Source organism: Spermophilus citellus (genome assembly GCF_964194105.1).
Source record: "Spermophilus citellus genome assembly, chromosome: 6".
NCBI classification, from domain to species: domain Eukaryota; kingdom Metazoa; phylum Chordata; class Mammalia; order Rodentia; family Sciuridae; genus Spermophilus; species Spermophilus citellus.
This window is the reverse complement of record NC_138187.1, coordinates 107,084,531-107,101,984: the sequence shown is the minus strand read 5'-3', so window position 1 is coordinate 107,101,984 and position 17,454 is coordinate 107,084,531. Positions and strand designations below refer to the sequence as shown.

At 44.1% G+C, this 17,454-nt stretch overlaps 1 protein-coding gene across 8 annotated transcripts in view; it reads right to left on the bottom strand.

Moving 5' to 3' along the window:
- The window catches only part of SDCCAG8 (SHH signaling and ciliogenesis regulator SDCCAG8), a 244,728-nt gene that overhangs the window by 11,116 nt on the left and 216,158 nt on the right, over positions 1 to 17,454 (bottom strand). For 4 of the 8 annotated variants that reach the window (XR_014022822.1, XR_014022823.1, XR_014022824.1 and 1 more), the window contains 2 exons: positions 3,300 to 3,426; positions 1,536 to 1,696 (listed from right to left, as the gene is read on the bottom strand). The exons of 1 other annotated variant lie outside the window; for it this stretch is intronic. Coding sequence is in view for 3 of the 7 variants with exons in the window: in XM_081300510.1 (XP_081156636.1) it covers positions 3,300 to 3,426 (127 nt within the window). In the remaining 4 variants the exon portion in view is untranslated. The remainder of the gene's footprint in view (positions 1 to 1,535; positions 1,697 to 3,299; positions 3,427 to 17,454) is intronic. 3 more of the 8 variants (XM_081300510.1, XM_081300511.1, XM_081300513.1) reach the window with 1 other exon arrangement.

The following is a 17,454-nucleotide window of genomic DNA, read 5'->3' as shown; positions in this document are numbered from 1 at the left end:
TTCATGATCTTTTAAAAGCCATTTTCTAGAAGTTCTTTTCCTCATTGTGAGGCAGAAGATTAATAAAGCCATTGGTCTTAGTCCTGAACTAAGAACAGAAAGCTAAAAACCAGCCTAGGCTGGGAGGTCCAAGCCCTGGGCTCTGCACAGTGCACACTGCCTCACTGCATACTGCACCATGGGATAATGTGGCCAAAGTGTCATTGTTGACAGTTACAACTGTGACTAGCTCCTTCCACCAGACATATGGGGTTTTTGTTGTTGTTTGTTGTTGTTGGTGGTGGTGGTGCTGGTGTGTGTGTGTGTGTACATGTGGTGCTGGGGATTGAACCCACGGCCTTATGCATGCAAGGCAAGCACTCTACCAACAGAGCTATAGCCCCAGCCTCAGACATGTCATTTTGCATGTTTCAGAATTTAAGCAGAAGCCATTCAGAATAATCAAGCCTTCTAAACAAGCTAGACATTTCCTGTCGGAGGCCACAGGCCAAGCCTGAGCCCCACCATCAGATCCTCTGCTCAGGGCAACAGGCTCAGGACGTGAGAGCTAATGGGGGGACATGACTCGGCTTCAGAGCAGCTGCCCAGGCCAGAAAATATCCATTCTCTTTTGGGTATTAACTGAACAGAGATTTTGAGAGTTTGACACACAAAATTAAGCTATTATGCTTAATTCATCCAGTGTTGAGAAAATGGAAGTCTTTAGCTAAACCATCCCCAAACCGGAGATGAAGGCAGCTGTGGACATCAGATGCCCAAGCATTGGGTCTAGAGAACTCTCTCCAGGAAAACAGTGTACTGATTGCTCCAGACCCCAAGAAGGCACCTTCCTCTGAAATATCTGTACTGGGTCAAAGAGCAGCCCTATTATCTCAAAGGGCTCATTTGGAACTTAACTCAAAATTCAAGTTTTTTCTATGGAAAAAACAAAACACAGTGTCCAGGGCACTGACAGCCCCCGTGTAGAGGCCACTGCAACACCTGGATGTAAAGAGCAGGTTCCAAGTTTAGAAACTCGGCAGAAAGCTTGCAAAACTCGACCTAGCCCTCCTCTTTGATCACTACTAGGCATCTGCTACTGAAAATCAACATTTCTGCTATCAAATTTCTTTTGTCACATTCATCTTAAAATAACTCCACGTGTAATACTTTCACCTGAAAGGCCCTTTTGGAGATGAGCCAAATGAGCCAGCATCAGATAGTACAGGCAAACCACTGCTGCTTCTCCAAGCAAGGGAAGAAAGACCTGCTAGTTTTTCTGGGGATATATTGCAGTTTGGGTTTTTTTTTTTTTTTTTTTTTTTTGTCGTTGTTTTGTTTTTTAATGCATTTTGTGCAATTTTTGCAATTCATTTACTATTTACCAGCTTTTAAAAGCATGCTAAGATGTAAGTGTGCTATAAAGTAGGCAATGGGGAGTTAAAAGGTGAAGCCCATATTGTAATGATGAGCTGAAAAGGAAAGTACTGGTACTTTGAGCCTCCATAGAAGACTCCCCACAATCTGAGTTCTGAAATAGTTCTTGATTCACTCACGCCATAAGTCATGGTCCTTCCATCATGTATGACAGGAGCCTAGAAATCCAGCAGCCCCAGTGTCCTTGATGCCAGGCACAAAGCTGGCATTGCCAGGTCCTCCCTCAGGACCTGTCCACCAAGTTGGGTTCTGGCCTGGATGAAGGATGAGGGACTTGGCACTAGCACAAATGAGAAACAGAGCAGAGAGGAGTGAAGTTGGTCCTGTCAGTCCTGGCTCCACAGGGTTTCTGCCTTCCTTGTGCTTATGTCCCCTTAGTCATCTCCCAGGACCTTCTCAAGATGCAGGGAGATGAGACAGAAAAATCCTGCTAGTTGGGGTAATGCATATCTGTAAACTCAGCTACTAGGGAGGCTGAGGCAGGAGTAGAGCAAGCTTGAGGCCAGTCTGGGAAACTTAGTGAGACCCTATCTATCTCAAAGAAAAAAGAAAGGAAAACCCTGACATTTCTTCAGCCTACTAAGTACCTAAGGTCCCACTGAGTGACACTCACTTAATACTCCAGTATCTTTTTCCCAATTCCCACAGTGCAGATGGGGAAAGTGAGGCCCATGAGAAAAGTAACTTGGCCAGGGCCTTAAACAGTGCCACAATCTAGAATCATCTGTCTGTTCTAGCTCCAAACATCCTGGAGATTCTCAGACTTTAGTGGCCCTCAGAATTACTCCAGCAGCTTTAATGCAGGTTCCTAGGTCCCAATCCTAGACACGCTGCCTAGGTATGTGTCAGTTGCAGCCCTGGAATGAATGTGGGTTTCTTTCATTTGTTGCACGCATCCCAGACAACTGTGGTGGTGTAGCGTGTGGCTCAGACGTCAATTCTTCCTTCCCTGTGAGTGACCTCAGCAGCCCTCTAACCACTTGCTTCACAAAGTCCCTGGGCATTTATGGAGCACCTGGGTGCAATCCTAATTAAAGGCAGAGGCCACTGACAGCCCATAGACCAACTCCTATCCTAACAAATTGCTTGATGGGGCAAAAAGCAGAACCTCTCTGGCAGGAAAAGAAGCAATTTAGAGGTTTCATTCTACTCCAAATTCACCTGAATTCTCTTGCCTCCATTATCTAACCTGATAGGGAAAGCCTGGGTGTGGAGTCAGACCTTAGGTTCCATTTGATGTATCCCTACTTGCCAGCTGTATACATTTGCTTGAGTCTCATTTCCCATATTTACAAAATGGAGACCAATAATGTCAATCTTCCTGGTTTGTTAAAGGGTAAAGAGGGAGAGCATATTCAATGTGTAAGACTACCAGGTGCTTTTCAGGCACTCAAAATCCTAGCCCAATTATCCTCAGCTAATTTAGGACAACATACCTTCTGCATTGGGAACATGTCTTTTCTCAACCAGTTCAAGCTTTTTAATCCTTTAGGGGCAGATCAAAGCCACCCTCGTCCAAGAGGCCTGCTCTACCAGTGCAGTCTTCCTTTCTCCCTCCTCTGGCACCCTGGTAGTACTGCCTGTTTTGCAGGACTCAGCAATCAGTGTGGCTGGGAGATTCATGGACCTGGATCTGCTTGAGGACAGGCCTCAGCTTACACTCCTCTGTGCCCTGCTGTGCTCAGCACAATCTTCAGGAGCTCCCTCTTAGCTTATGAGCTGACCAAGGTGACTAGTGGGAATTTAAGCCTATTAAGGTACAGCCCTGGAAAAAGAAACAAGTAAGAGACCCATGTGCATGTTCTCCCTATCATACCCCTGTATGTTCTGTAGTGGGCAGGCTGCCCTAGGGCTCCCATCCTGTGCTGGGGTCTGCCGAGTACCTGGGATCTCAGCCAGTCCACCTCTTCTGACAAGCTCTGTCTCTCCAGGAGAAGCTGGTTCTGCTTGTTGAGCAGCTGCACCAGCTGCTGCGCTGTGGCCTGGCTATGCTTATCCAGCTGCCGGAGCCTGGAAAAAAAGCCACCACAGAATTAGAGATGGGTTCTGAAAAGAGGGTGCTTGGGAGATCAGAAGGGACAATGGTACACTTTAGGGCTCTCTTACTCTGTGTTTTAGTCAGCTTTTTGTTGCTGTAACAAAATACTTGAAATAATCAACTTAGAAGAAGAAAATGTTTTAATTTGCTCACTTTCAGAGGTTTCAGTTTTTGATTGTAGCACAATATGGTGGAAATGTGTGGCAGAAAAAGCCCTCATCATGGAGGCCAGAAATTAAAAGAAAGAGAAAAGAAGCTGGGGTCCCGATATTCCCTTTATGGGCACATTCCCAATTTTCTAACTTATTCCAACTAGACCCCACTTCCTAAGAGAATTATGGACTAGGGACCATGCCTTTAACACATGGGGCTCTGGAGGACATTGAAGCAATAATAGTGTGTATCTCAGGGAAGCTCCTGATAGTGAACTATGAACTAGAAGTCAAGAGTGACCCTGAGTTGAGGCTTTGGCTAGCAGCAGATGTGCAAGGGAACTGGGAACCTTGTCAGTATGTTGTCAGTTACAATCAGATACAAGATGGGTAAGTAAAAGAAAAACTAAAAGCCTTAAACTCACAAGCAAAGGCCAAAGATGAGGAGCCCAAATGCTCCATTGTTCAGCTGGAACCCTCTCTGGCAAGCTAAGCAGACTGCTGGCCCTCGCTGGGGAAGAGGGTGAGGAATGATGGAAACACTGAACTAAGGGTTTTCCATTATTAATCACTCAGTCAATCACAAGTTCCAGCATTGCTGACCAGATGTCTTTAAAAACCCTAAATTTGTCATTCTGCTGATGGGCTCTCCTCTCCCAACTTGCTAATTCATTTAAACCATTATCCTCATCTGTCCACAGACAGCTTCCTACAGCCATGACAATGTAGGCTTCGGATTAAATTTAGAGTTGAACAACTACCCAGAACTGTTCTGGAAAGCAGCGTGCCATTCCACAGCTCTCACTAATCAAAAGCACCCACAGGGAAATTAAATTGTATTTTCACAAGCAAAGAATAGCTTGTGGTACATTTCAAACTCCAGGTTACCAAATCAAAGACTAGCCTGGGGCAGCCCTCAGTTCAAGATCTCCTGGGTCAGTGTTCCTGGTAGGCTCTGAGTACAACTAAACATTTTCAAAGCCAAAGATTCGGGCCTTTGGGTTGGGGTGAGTTCGCATCTGGCGATGGAGGGTAAAATGCATTCTGGGAAAGGTGGCAAAGGTCTACAGCTTTACTCACACTCTCCCAGGACTCTTCTGCAAAGCACAGTACAACCCTCTCCACGTCCCCTGCCAACTCCCAGGAGCTATTCTTAGTCTCCAATGGACTCACCAGTCTTTGTGAAAGGGTCCGCCCTGCCCCCACTCCCCAACTGCCAACACTCAGCGGGGTCCTGGTTTTCAATTACACCACTTTCCGGAAACTACTCACCTGGCATGTCCTACAGGTGCAGGAGTGAGGGGTGGGGCGGTCACCACACTGCGCATCCTCACAGGCCCTCCTAGCGGCGCAGCAGGAGGCAGTCCCGCAGTTCTGCGGCTCCTGTGCTTGCTGAGTCTGGCAGACTGTGGCCTCTCCTTAGCTCTACATTCCAGGTGCCCCGTCAGCCCTGGGCAAAGATGAGCCTGCAACTGCGCCCTATCCTCCGTCTTATCTGGGAGAAGGAAAACTTAAGTTTCTGGCTGATGAAGCCATGGCATCTCCGCTAGGGGTAGCTCATCCGACCCCACCCCATCACGCAGTTATGGGGGCTGGGGTAGATCTCTTGTGAGAGGGTCTCCAAAGCCACCCCACTGGGGCAGAGCAGACAGAAGCTTTCCTGCACTGCCCGGGGTCCTGGCAGGGAGAAACTGCGCAGGCCACCTTTTGCTAGAGCCCCTGCTTGCCAAGGAGCCCTGGATTGGCTCTGATTGCTGTAGCAGAGAGGTTAACTGCCTTTTTTCTTTTTTTTTTAATTGGTTGTTCAAAACATTACAAAGCTCTTGACATATCATATTTCATACATTAGATTCCAGTGGGTTATGAACTCCCATTTTCACCCCAAATACAGATTGCAGAATCACATCGGTTACACATCCACATTTTTACATAATGCCCTATTAGTAACTGTTGTATTCTGCTACCTTTCCTATCCTCTACTATCCTCCCTCCCCTCCCCTCCCATCTTCTCTCTCTACCCCATCTACTGTAATTTTTTCTCTCCTTGTTTATTTTCCCATTCCCCTCACAACCTCTTATATGTAATTTTGTATAACAATGAGGGTCTCCCTCCATTTCCATGCAATTTCCCTTTTTTCTCCCTTTCCCTCCCACCTCATGTCTCTGTTTAATGTTAATCTTTTCTTCCTGCTCTTCCTCCCTGCTCTGTTCTTAGTTGCTCTCATTATATCAAAGAAGACATTTGGTATTTGTTTTTTAGGGATTGGCTAGCTTCACTAAGCATAATCTGCTCTAGTGCCATCCATTTCCCTGCAAATTCCATGATTTTGTCGTTTTTTAGTGCTGCGTAATACTCCATGGTGTATAAATTCCACATTTTTTTTTATCCATTCATCTATTGAAGGGCATCTGGGTTGGTTCCACAGTCTAGCAATTGTGAATTGTGCTGCTATGAACATTGATGTGGCAGTATCCCTGTAGTACGCTCTTTTAAGGTCTTCAGGGAATAGTCCGAGAAGGGCAATAGCTGGGTCAAATGGTGGTTCCATTCCCAGCTTTCCCAGGAATCTCCATACTGCTTTCCAAATTGGCCGCACCAGTTTGCAGTCCCACCAGCAATGTACAAGAGTATCCTTTTCCCCACATCCTCGCCAGCACTTGTTGTTGTTTGACTTCATAATGGCTGCCAATCTTACTGGAGTGAGATGGTGGTATCTTAGGGTGGTTTTGATTTGCATTTCTCTGACTGCTAGAGATGGTGAGCATTTTTTCATGTACTTGTTGATTGATTGTATGTCCTCCTCTGAGAAGTGTCTATTCAGGTCCTTGGCCCATTTGTTGATTGGGTTATTTGTTGTCTTATTGTCTAATTTTTTGAGTTCTTTGTATACTCTGGATATTAGGGCTCTATCTGAAGTGTGAGGAGTAAAGATTTGTTCCCATGATGTAGGCTCCCTATTTACCTCTCTTATTGTTTCTCTTGCTGAGAAAAAACTTTTCAGTTTAAGTAAGTCCCATTTGTTGATTCTTGTTATTAACTCTTGTGCTATGGGTGTCCTATTAAGGAATTTGGAGCCAGACCCCACAATATGTATATCGTAGCCAACTTTTTCTTCTATCAGACGCAGAGTCTCTGATTTGATATGTAGCTCCTTGATCCACTTTGAGTTAACTTCTGTGCATGGCGAGAGGAGGGGATTCAAGCAGACAATGTACTACTTTCACATTAAAATCAGGCGAAAAACAGCGTTAGCAGTTGAGCTCCCTAACCCGTAAGGTGGCTTTCCCCCTCCAGTCACATCCTGGATGTGGAGAGAGCCCCAGGCTAGAGCTACTGAGGCAGAAGTCCTTTGGCTTCCTGCTTGCTCGAAAAGGATTGGAACAGAAGCTTGCGATAAACAAATGACACCATTATGGTTCAATTGCAAGAGAGCGCCAGAGTGGCTATTCTCCATGTTCTTGCCCTGTGCTTGGATCAAATGGGAAAATGGTCCCGCGGACCAATGGGTTCAGTATGTGTTTTTGGGCTCCTGAAAAGGGACGGCTGCCCCATCCAGTGCTATGAGCCAAGCCAAAGTCAGCTCTCGCGGCACAAAAAGCTGGCCATGGACAAGCCACACTGGCTCTGCCACCAGAGAAGGGGCCAGTTCCTACCTAGACCTTTCTCCTAGGGAGCCCTCAGAACTTAGACAAGGCTCACTCGGGCTTAGTTTGCAAACTGCGGGCAATGGGACAGCTCATCAGTTACAGGGTGGGGGTTGAGGAACCCCACCCAGACCACCTGAATCTCGTGGCTGGGTGTGAGCCTCAGTACAGCAGAAAACCAGCTGCTGTGAGAAGTCAGATTCTGAGAAACCCCCCCTCCTCTAGGAGGTGCATCCTCACTAACACTGAAGAGCTAAGAGCAGAAGCAAACTCTGTTTGTCTGCTTTCCCACCCACCCACTTTATTGAGATGGTGTTTCATTATGTTGCCCAAACTCTCCTGGAACTCCTGGCTCAAGTGATCCACCTGCTTCAGTCTAGGGAGTAGCTGAGACTGTGGCCCAGGCCAACCACCCAGCTTGACTTATTTTTAAAACCAACTTGAACAACTCCAAAAAGTTCATCACAGGAGTGTCCCCCACTCTTTATTTATATGCCTTCCTTTTTGGGGCAGGTTCTACCCCCTCATTCCACATACAGTAGTAAAGTCAGTTACAAACTCAGAAAACGTAAAAACAACACTAAACCCACATTTGTTAATTTTCTTTTTAATAAAAGGGAGTTTGTTAAGGAAACACTTCAGTGACAGTTCTTTGAAGGCCTCCTAAAAACACTGGGGAAATTTTTAAAAAATTATTTTTGGAAAAATCCCAAATACTGCCCAACTCAGCCTATGTTCTGGTAATGGATCTTTCACTACCATCAGAAGAGATTTCTGAAGACTATATTGTAGATAAATAAACTGTCCTTTATTTTCCACAGTGTTATTATTCTCAGTTTTCATGCCATAAGTCCATAGTGTCAGCTAGTCATAGCTACAACTCTCACTCTTGGCACAATCAATATTTGCTGAGCTTTTGAGCTTACTGCTCCACCTTGATTATTAAATTCCAAGTTTATTACAGTCATCTGAGTTACATGTTAGCATGACCATCCCCATTTTATGGATGAGGAAACTGAAGATGACAGGTTAACTTGCACAGAGTCACACAGAGTTATGGTAGAGAGCCTGGAGTCAAATCTAGGCAGTGCCCAGTTGGTTAACTCACTGAGGTTATACACTACACCAACCAGCCTTTAGTAAACACCCCTTGTGGGTTAAGTACAATGTTGGCCAAGAAATACCTGAGAAAAACAACTTAAAAAAGGAAAGTTTTATTTTGTCTAATAGTTTCAGAGGCTTCAATCCATGATTGCCTAGTCCTGTTGCCTTTGGGCTTATAGCAAAGCAACAATCATGGTGGGAGAGCATGGCAGAGGAGATTGCTCATCTCATGGCAGCTGAGATGCAAAGAAAGAGACATAGGAAGGGACTGAGGGTCCCAATATCCTCTTCAAGGGCACACTCCCAATTATCTAACTTCCTGAAACTAGGACCCACCTCTTAAAGGATTTATCATATTCCAAAGGTGCTATAGGCTGAAGACCAAGTTGGGAGACATTTGGGATCCAACCATAACAAGTACCAATGTAGACACTGGGAGTACACAAAGAATTACAAATGGTTCTTGCCCTCAAGGGATTCTCAGACATTTGAGGAGAAAATGACAGGTGATGAAATAAGTGTTGACTTCAAACAGAACAATGTGAAGGCATAAGGAGGAATGATTGATACAGCAAAGGCAAGGTACGGGAAGGCTTCTGCTTGCTTAGGAGAGAACTCTTCATTCTACATTGAGCACTCACAATATATAGGGTGATGGGTTAAATGCTTACAATTTTTTTTAATCTTTAACATTGACAAGAATTCTAATGAGGGAGGAGCTAATTATTATCCCCACTTTAAGGATAAGGAAACTAAGGTACAGAAAGGATACATGACTAGTTTAATATTACTAGGCTGGCAAGTGGGATGTGAGAAAATAGTAGATACTGTTCTTCCAGGAGCCAGGCACAGGGCCTTCCCACATGGGGGAGGCACTGTAAAGGCTATGGAGTATCTGAAAACTTCAAACTGTTCTGGCTGGTCCAGACATTGTGAGCTGCTCAGAGGAAGGTAATACTGGGCTTAGTGGAGGTTGGTAGCAAATATGAACTCTGTCCTGCAGGCAGTGGTAGTGCCATTTACCAAAAAAGGGTGAAAGGAGGGATAAGCCTGGGGTAGAAGAGAAGATCTGGGGTCAGAACAAGTCTGAGATACTTGTGGGACATAGTTATGAAGCATAAGGCCCAGGAATGGCCCAGCTAAAGCTCTAGCTATGCAAACCAAACTTCTTGGGAGGTGAGGCCACGGATGTGGGGCAAGATTTGCCTGGGAAAGACTGGTAGAGATTTTCAACTGGAGCAGTTTGTTAAAAATGCAAGTATCAGGGCTGGGGATGTGGCTCAAGCAGTAGCGTGCTCTCCTGGCATGCGTTGGGCGCTGGGTTCGATCCTCAACACCACATAAAAATAAAAAATAAAGATATTGTGTCCACCTAAAACTAAAAAAATTTTTAAAAATGCAAGTATCAAAGCTCCCATGATCTGATGGCTAAGAACACGGGACAGTCTAGGGCTGGCAAAACACAGGAAGCTGGCCAGATGCAGAGACAGATGACCCAGAAAGTAAGAGAAAGCCAATAGAGAAGCAGATCCTGGAGGTCCAGGGAGGAGAGAAGGAGGAGTGGTTTGTGTAAAATGCTACCTGATGGCAGAGCACCATGCAGAGTTGTCTGGCTGGGGAGAAAAGGGGAGATTATTCTAGTGAGCTGGGCTGAGGGGAAGGTAGTAAGAATGGGAGCAGCCTGAACTGGTGGGGAGGGGACTCTGGAGGAGAGAAGGTAAATCCTCAAAGCAGAAGATGGCAGGCTTCCCAGGGGAAGAAGGTGCCCAGGCCTGGGGACCTGCACCCTCCTCCCTGAGACAAGAGGGAAGGCAAGCTAAGGGGAGAGCTGTGGCCAGAGCTCATGTTCAGCAGCTTCTGTATTCCCTCAGGTCAGGGTAGGGCTGTTTGCTGAGAAAGGAAAGTCAGGGTTAGGCAGCTAGGGGGCTGCTGCAGAGGACAAGGGCACTGGCCAGAGCTAGTGATATCTGTTAGGCTGAGAGCTTGCCCTCTTGGGAAGACACAGACGTCCTGACTCAGCCATTGAATGTCATCAGCCCTTCTTCTACCTAACCTCCTCATAGGGCACCTGTTCTATACCACCCCCACCCTCCTGATCCTCCCAAGTATCACTCCTCTTGGTCTTCACAAGACTACAAACTTCTTTTCAGTGGTTGGGTCTTGGTGTGGTTGTCATTTTGAGAGACTGCACTTTCTTTTGTTCTGTTTGGGTCTCTTGTTTTCAGCTATTTCCTCTACAAGGCATTAGATAGTGGACAGAGCAAGCGGGGGCTGCCATCGTGGGGCCTGCAGGAATTTGGGTAAGGAGCCCCTGACATCCTGCAAACCACACCTAGCCTCCATGTGGTAGGAAGGAAAGATAGAATCAAGAGATTTCAGAGCTCAACTCCTAATTAGACCTCCCCCACCCCATTCTCCCAGTCTTGTATCTCATCTCTACATTGGACAGGGAGTCCATCCTGTCCTAGGGCCCCCCAGGATATGTGTGAATCTTCACTGTGCTGTCAAGGCATCCAGAGCAGCTGTGGCCAGGCCTTCTGCCCCTGACCCAGGCCTCATCCCCTCACCCCTGAAGCACCTGTGCTCCTCCATTCTCACAGGGCATGGTGGGGTCAGCTGGTCCATGAGAAAGAAAGGACACTTCAGGCAGCTATGCACCCAGACTGGGTTGCTATCCTAACCTATGGCATAGGGTTCATGCCTTCAGTACCTGTAAGTACACAACTGTGAACTCTGGGCAAGATGGAGGACTCTTGGGAGAGAAGAGCAGCTGCCCAGGTTGGGGTTGAGTTGCCAGTACAGCCTCCCCTTCTGTGCCAAACCAGCTCTAGGAATTTAAGGCACTAAGGGGAAGTAGGCTCTTACTATGGAAGCAAAAAGCCCCAGGTTTGTAAAGGTACAAATGCAGATAAAATCACAGGAAACACGTGTGCTGAGCTGGGGCAGATATCTATTGGTCCAACAGTGATTCTGTCAGCCACACCCCACAAGCATTATCAGAACCAGCATTTAAAAAAATATATGCAAGACTTCAAGATAAGATGGAGCAAGTGGTGAAATACAAAACAACTTTATAGAGCTGAGTGGGCTGGGGAAAATATCTTATGCAAAACAGAAGCAGTGCAAGCTGCCAGCTCTGGTCCTAGGCTTCAGACATTCATTTGCTATGAATACTGTGAAAGCAAGTGAATACATATATTTAAATTTTTTATGTTGTATGTTATACATACAAAATATATGCAGTGTATAAGTAAGTTATGAGATATAATAACCAAATGAACACTTGGGAACCTAGTACAGTGCCACAGGGCTGCTACCCAGGCTTTCTTCTCCAGGCCAGTCCCCAATTCCTACCCCAGGGGTGGCAAATATGAATGTTTTTTTAAAAGAGGTGTCAGTTGCTTGCACCAATTCCACCTGGGAGCTTCCTACAGACTACTTACTTTAGGGTTTTTGTTTGGGGATTGTATTTGCTTGTGGTAGTAAAATGTCTTTTGTTCTAAAAACCAGAGCCCCTTCCCTGTGGTCACTCTGACAATGGCAAAGATTTTCCTTCCTCTTCTTAGATAAGTTCTCAAAATGCTCAGAACAGCAGTTTGCCTGGGAGAGGGGACCTCCTCATGGAAATGAAGGGCATTTTCTAAACAACATATAAATTTAAAAGGTACAAATATTTTGCCTGTAAATATGCACTCAGTGTTCTACTGTTCCCAGTACCATACTCTAGTCTTTACTGAGCATTTCCTAAAAGCCCAGGATTGTAAGAAGTTTGCATTCATTACCTAATTTAATTCTCATGACAACACTGCACAGTGGGTGTTATCATCTGCATTTTGTACAGGTGAAGAGCTAGGCACAAAGAAAGAAGTCATCTGCTCAAGCTCACAGAACTAAAAGGGTAGATGCCGGATTGCTAAAGCCATTAAGGACACCCTGCAGTAGGGGAGCTACTTTCCCTCTCCTCCTTAGAGTCTCTCCAGTTCTCACTGCCCTAATCCTTTGGCATTTCCTCCGCCTTCATCACACTTGCAAATGCTGGGGGGCTGGGCCCAGCTCTCTCTCACTTGAAACATTCTCCCTGCCTGATACACACACACACACACACACACACACACACACACACACACACATTTTTTAAATATCTACACTTATGGCTCCAGGTGGATAGGCTGAGTGTCCTTAGTATCTGATGCGTACCTGAGGTGGCTCCCTAACCTGAAATTCAGCCCACCACAAACTCATCATGGGACACTGTACTCATCTGTGCTTCTCCCAGTGTCCCTCTCATATAGGTGGGGCAGTCCCACAGCAGCCTCCTTCTCCCTCATTGCCCACATAACTCAGTCTCCCAGTTTGGTAGATGAGCTCTCTAAACCTTCTATATATCTCCCCGGCCTGTACCAACTCATCCCTCCTACCTTCACTCCCTGAAATTGGATGGGTTGGCAGCCTTCTTTATCCAAATCCCTGCGATACCTTCTTCTACTTGGCCTCTCAAATCCATAGTACCCATGATGGCTAGACTAGAAGGATCTTTCTGGAACAAAACTTTCATTATGTCACATTTTCAATGGCTATTTATAGCTCGAAGTGTAAACACTGAATCCTTTGCAATGGTACTCTTTGCCATCTGACCCCTGCTACAATCCCCTCTCCTACATAGGTATCCCAGTCACTCTTATCCACTTTGCAGAAATGTCCATTTGCTTCCTGCCATCACAATAATGCTGTGCTCTCTGCTTAGAATGCCTTCTGTCCCTAGTTCTTGTGGCCAACCCCTGCTCCTAGTCCTTTAAAACATTCTTGCAAAGTTTTCCCCGGGCCCTTCCTCTGCACTTCCATGTGACTTTATACATCTTTTCATAGAGAACACTTCTACCCTTGACACAGTTATTGCTTCTCTATCTCTCGCACTGAACTATGAATTTTCTAAGGACAGGAACAGAATCGTGTTCAGCTTTCCCTCTCCAGTACTTAGAAAAGGTACCTGACATTTAAGCTGCTGGAATAAGCAAGAGACTTTCTAATATATTCTGTTTATACCAAATATAAGACATGTGATTTCATCTGTAGTACAATTTTCATCTATAGTTTCATTTATTACAATATGTAATAACTTTGTTCCAGGAAAAGTCTAACAAATAAATTAATGATTTTAGGACAACAGTGGAATTGGCAATTTTTTTCTTTCTACATTTCTCATTGTTGCATTATAGTTGCATATAATGATGGGATTTGTTGCTACATATTCGTATGTGCATACAGTATGGACTTTGTCAATTAATCAAAAGAATCCTAAATTAGGTAAATGAGTGTTGGGCTTGGAAGCAAGGGACATGAATTCAAAATCCTATCATAAACTAGCTATTTTTTGCCTTATTCCAGAGACTTGAACTCTCTCAATTCCAGGTTCTCCATTTGTAAAACTGAGGTAATAATATCTCCTGGCCTCCTCAATCAGAAACACTGGGGTGGGTCCAGCAGCATACATTTCTGTAAGCCTCCCTGGGTGACAAGTGAATTCTCAAGTGTGAGAACCACTGGTACATCATAATTCACAGTATTAATCACACATACAAAATGAGTGATCTGGAGAATAATCTTTGTGTGGCTTCAATTTTTGATGAAAACAACCATCCAAATGAAAACTATCCTAGTCTGTTCCTAAAATGTTTTGGCATCAGACATGAGAACATAAGCAACTCCTGTTTAAATCTCAGGTCCCTCTCCTAAACTCTTAACTGAGATTCAGCAAACATCAGACCACAGACTAAATCCAACCTGGCCCACTGTCTATTTTTGTACCATCTGCCTTTTGAGAATATTTTATATTTACAAATGTTTGGGGAAAAAAGTCAAAAAGAGACTAATATGTGAACATTGTATGAAATTCCAATGTCAGTGCCCCTACATAAACTTTTATTAAAATGCTGCAGTGCTCATTCATTCATTTATTATCTAGGTCTGCTTTTGCTCCAAAACCATATGCGACAGAGACCATATGGCCACAGAGCCTAAAATATTTATTACCTGATCTTTTAGAGAAAAAGTTTGCCAACCTTAGGGCTAGAAGATAACCAAGTTCTCTTCCAGCTCCACATTTCTACAAAACTACGACTTTACAGAATTTTGCTACATTCCTATATTCAACTATCACTAGCTACACAGTCATAACAATATACCAAGTTGGAGTTCTGAAAACCCAATTATCCTAATTACCACTTTAAGTAATTAATTTTGGCGACTCAAACATGCTAATTTAAAGTCATATACTTTGTTTCAATACTTAAATTTGCTGCTGCATTTTACATAATTTCACCTCATTAATGTGATCATACAGAAGCAGTATGCTAAGCAGTGTTCTTAAGAAGCTGGAACTCATTCTCAGCCTTTATCCTCACTTAGAAAAGTAAGGTGCTTTCAGTGGCTACTTTGCTGTTTAAATGGCCTTTGCCCAAATCTACCCTGTTCAACAATGATTTCAATAGAGTAATTCATTCTGAGAATCATGCAGTTCTGAGGAGAGTTTACACCTTCAGTAAAGAGAATTTATGTTCCTGTACTGCCCTTTTAATTTTTCATTCTCTTAAATTCCCAATTAGCCTTGCTGCCTACAGGGGCTGCTTGGGAGCAATGAAGCAGGGATAGACCCCTGCTTTTCTCTCCAAATGAATCATGTCATGTTAGAGCTGAGAGGCACCTTAGAGATCATTCAGTTCAGCCCACTATGATGACACTGAGGCCCAGAAAGTACAAGTGACTAGCACAACAGCCTATCTGTAGGAAATCTAGGGCTGGAACTCCAATTCCAATCATCAGTCCAGGCCTTTCAGAAATGGATTTTTAGGGCTAGAGATGTGACTCAGTAGTAGAGCTCTTGCCTAGAACACATGAGGACCTAGGTTCCATTCCCAGCACAACCACTGCCTGCCCCCCGCCCCCAACAAAAGTGTAAAAGAACTCACCAAGTCTTCTATTCCATAACAAGACATAAGGATTTGAGGGAAGGACCCTGAGGAAGGTAACAAACACACTGGATAACTTTCTGGGAATTGGCTCATCTGGGCTCATTTTCTGAGGCTTGGGGGCATGAGAAAAGACAAAGAAATCCCTAGACTTTCTCCAACAGGTTCACCGAAGAGAACCAGTTTGGGTTTTGTATTGTATTCTTTTTAATTTTGAATCTGTTGTAGCTTGATGGCTTTGTGAACTATAATAAAAATAAGGTAGCATTTTCTAATTGCTATAAAAGTTGCTAAACTTTCTAAATCTAGGTTCTTATTTTTTCACAGAGTGATAACAGTTTGAGGACAGGTCTTGGCCTGGAGAGCATATTTTGTGTAGTACTGATGGAGTCCACATTAACATGAAAGATACAAATATGGGAGGCCAGAGGCTCAGAAGCCACACTGACCATGCAGTGAGTGGACAGGTGGAGAAAGGTGAGATGCTCAGCAATTCTGGCTGTATCACTGCTGTCTCCAGCAGGTCCCTGAAGCCTCTGACAGTCATCACTGGGGCTTTCTTAGAGACCAGCTGCTTAAAACTGTGTTTGTACCAGAAACAAGGAACAGTTTGACCTCAGGGTGTGGGGAGCTTTGCGCCCCACAATAACTTTCACTTTACCTTCCCGCGGATAATGAGGCATCGCTCTAGGAGTAGGCATGACCTCGAGGGGTTGAGTTACACTCACCCGTTCCTTTGTAATCCTACTGCTTTGCCCTTTTTGGGAGAGGATGTTCCATGGAACCTCCTCTTGTGTGTCCCCTATATAAAGAATAAAGAATTCCAATGGCACTCTCTCTTTCCATGGACCTCTAAGGTCGGAGAGCCGTCCTGGATTTTGAAAAGGTACTTCTTTGCTTTCTTTCTTCGCCATTTTCTTAAGTTATTAGAATAGTGAGATCTGTGAACCCAGCATAGGTCGCCAGCTAGGATAGATGGTGATATCAGGGCAGTTAGGAACATGTGCTACATTTCTCCCTTGTCACTTTCTTAAAGTCTAAGTGACATCTGACCCAGGCTGAGCTTATAATGCCTAGGGAGGACTGGGTGAGAATACATGATCCTGACACCATGAAACAACAGGGACAGGAGATAACATGTCAAGAATTTTGGACTTTGGAGCTGAGGATATGGCTCAGTGGGACAGTGCTTGCATAGCAAGCATGAAGTCCTGGGTTTGATTCCCAGTACTGCCAAAATACTACTACTACTACTACTACTACTACTACTACTACTACTAATTTTATTATAATTATAATATTTATAATATAATATACAATAAATATAATAATTATAATAATAATTATTATTATTCAATTTGAAGAAAACAGAAGACCATTTGTTTCAAGCATTACTTTTTTTTTAAAGCAAAAGCAGAATGACAATGAGCATAGCCCCACTGGAGAAAGAAAACAGGGCAGAAAAATAAAAATTAGAATTTTTGCAGAGTAGAATCCAGCCTGCATAAGGCTCAAGATCATACAAAAGCACCAGCAGAAAAATCCACCCTGCCTCTCACTTCATGCCTTACCTCACCCTGGACCTAAGCACCTCTACTTTAAAAAAATGAGTATTTATAAATAATGCAAAACTTATAAAAGGTGTAAGAATAGTATCAAGAATACCCATATGCCTTTTATCTAAATTCTTCTATTGTAATAATCTTGCCCCATTTGATTCATTACTCTCTCCTTTTTTTAAATTTTTTTAAGACAGTTTTACTACGTTGCCCAGGCTGATCTTGAACTCCTGGCCTCAAGTGATCTTCCTCACTCAGCCTCCCAAGTGCTGGGACCACACCCAGAATTTCCCTGTTTCCCAGTATATATAGTACTTTTTCCAACGTTCTTACAGTAAGTTACACACATCATTACCCTTTATTCCTAGATGTTGCAGTGTTTATTTCCTAAAAACAAAGGTATTCTCTTTGAGAACCAAAGTATATAATCAACTGCCGTAAATTTAACATTGATATAAAACCTTTACTTAATCTACTAAATTCCAATTTTGTCAACTGACCTAACACTGTCTCTTGCCCCCTCCAGAAAACATCTTTTGCACTTAGTTGCACTTTAATCTAAAATACTAAAAAAA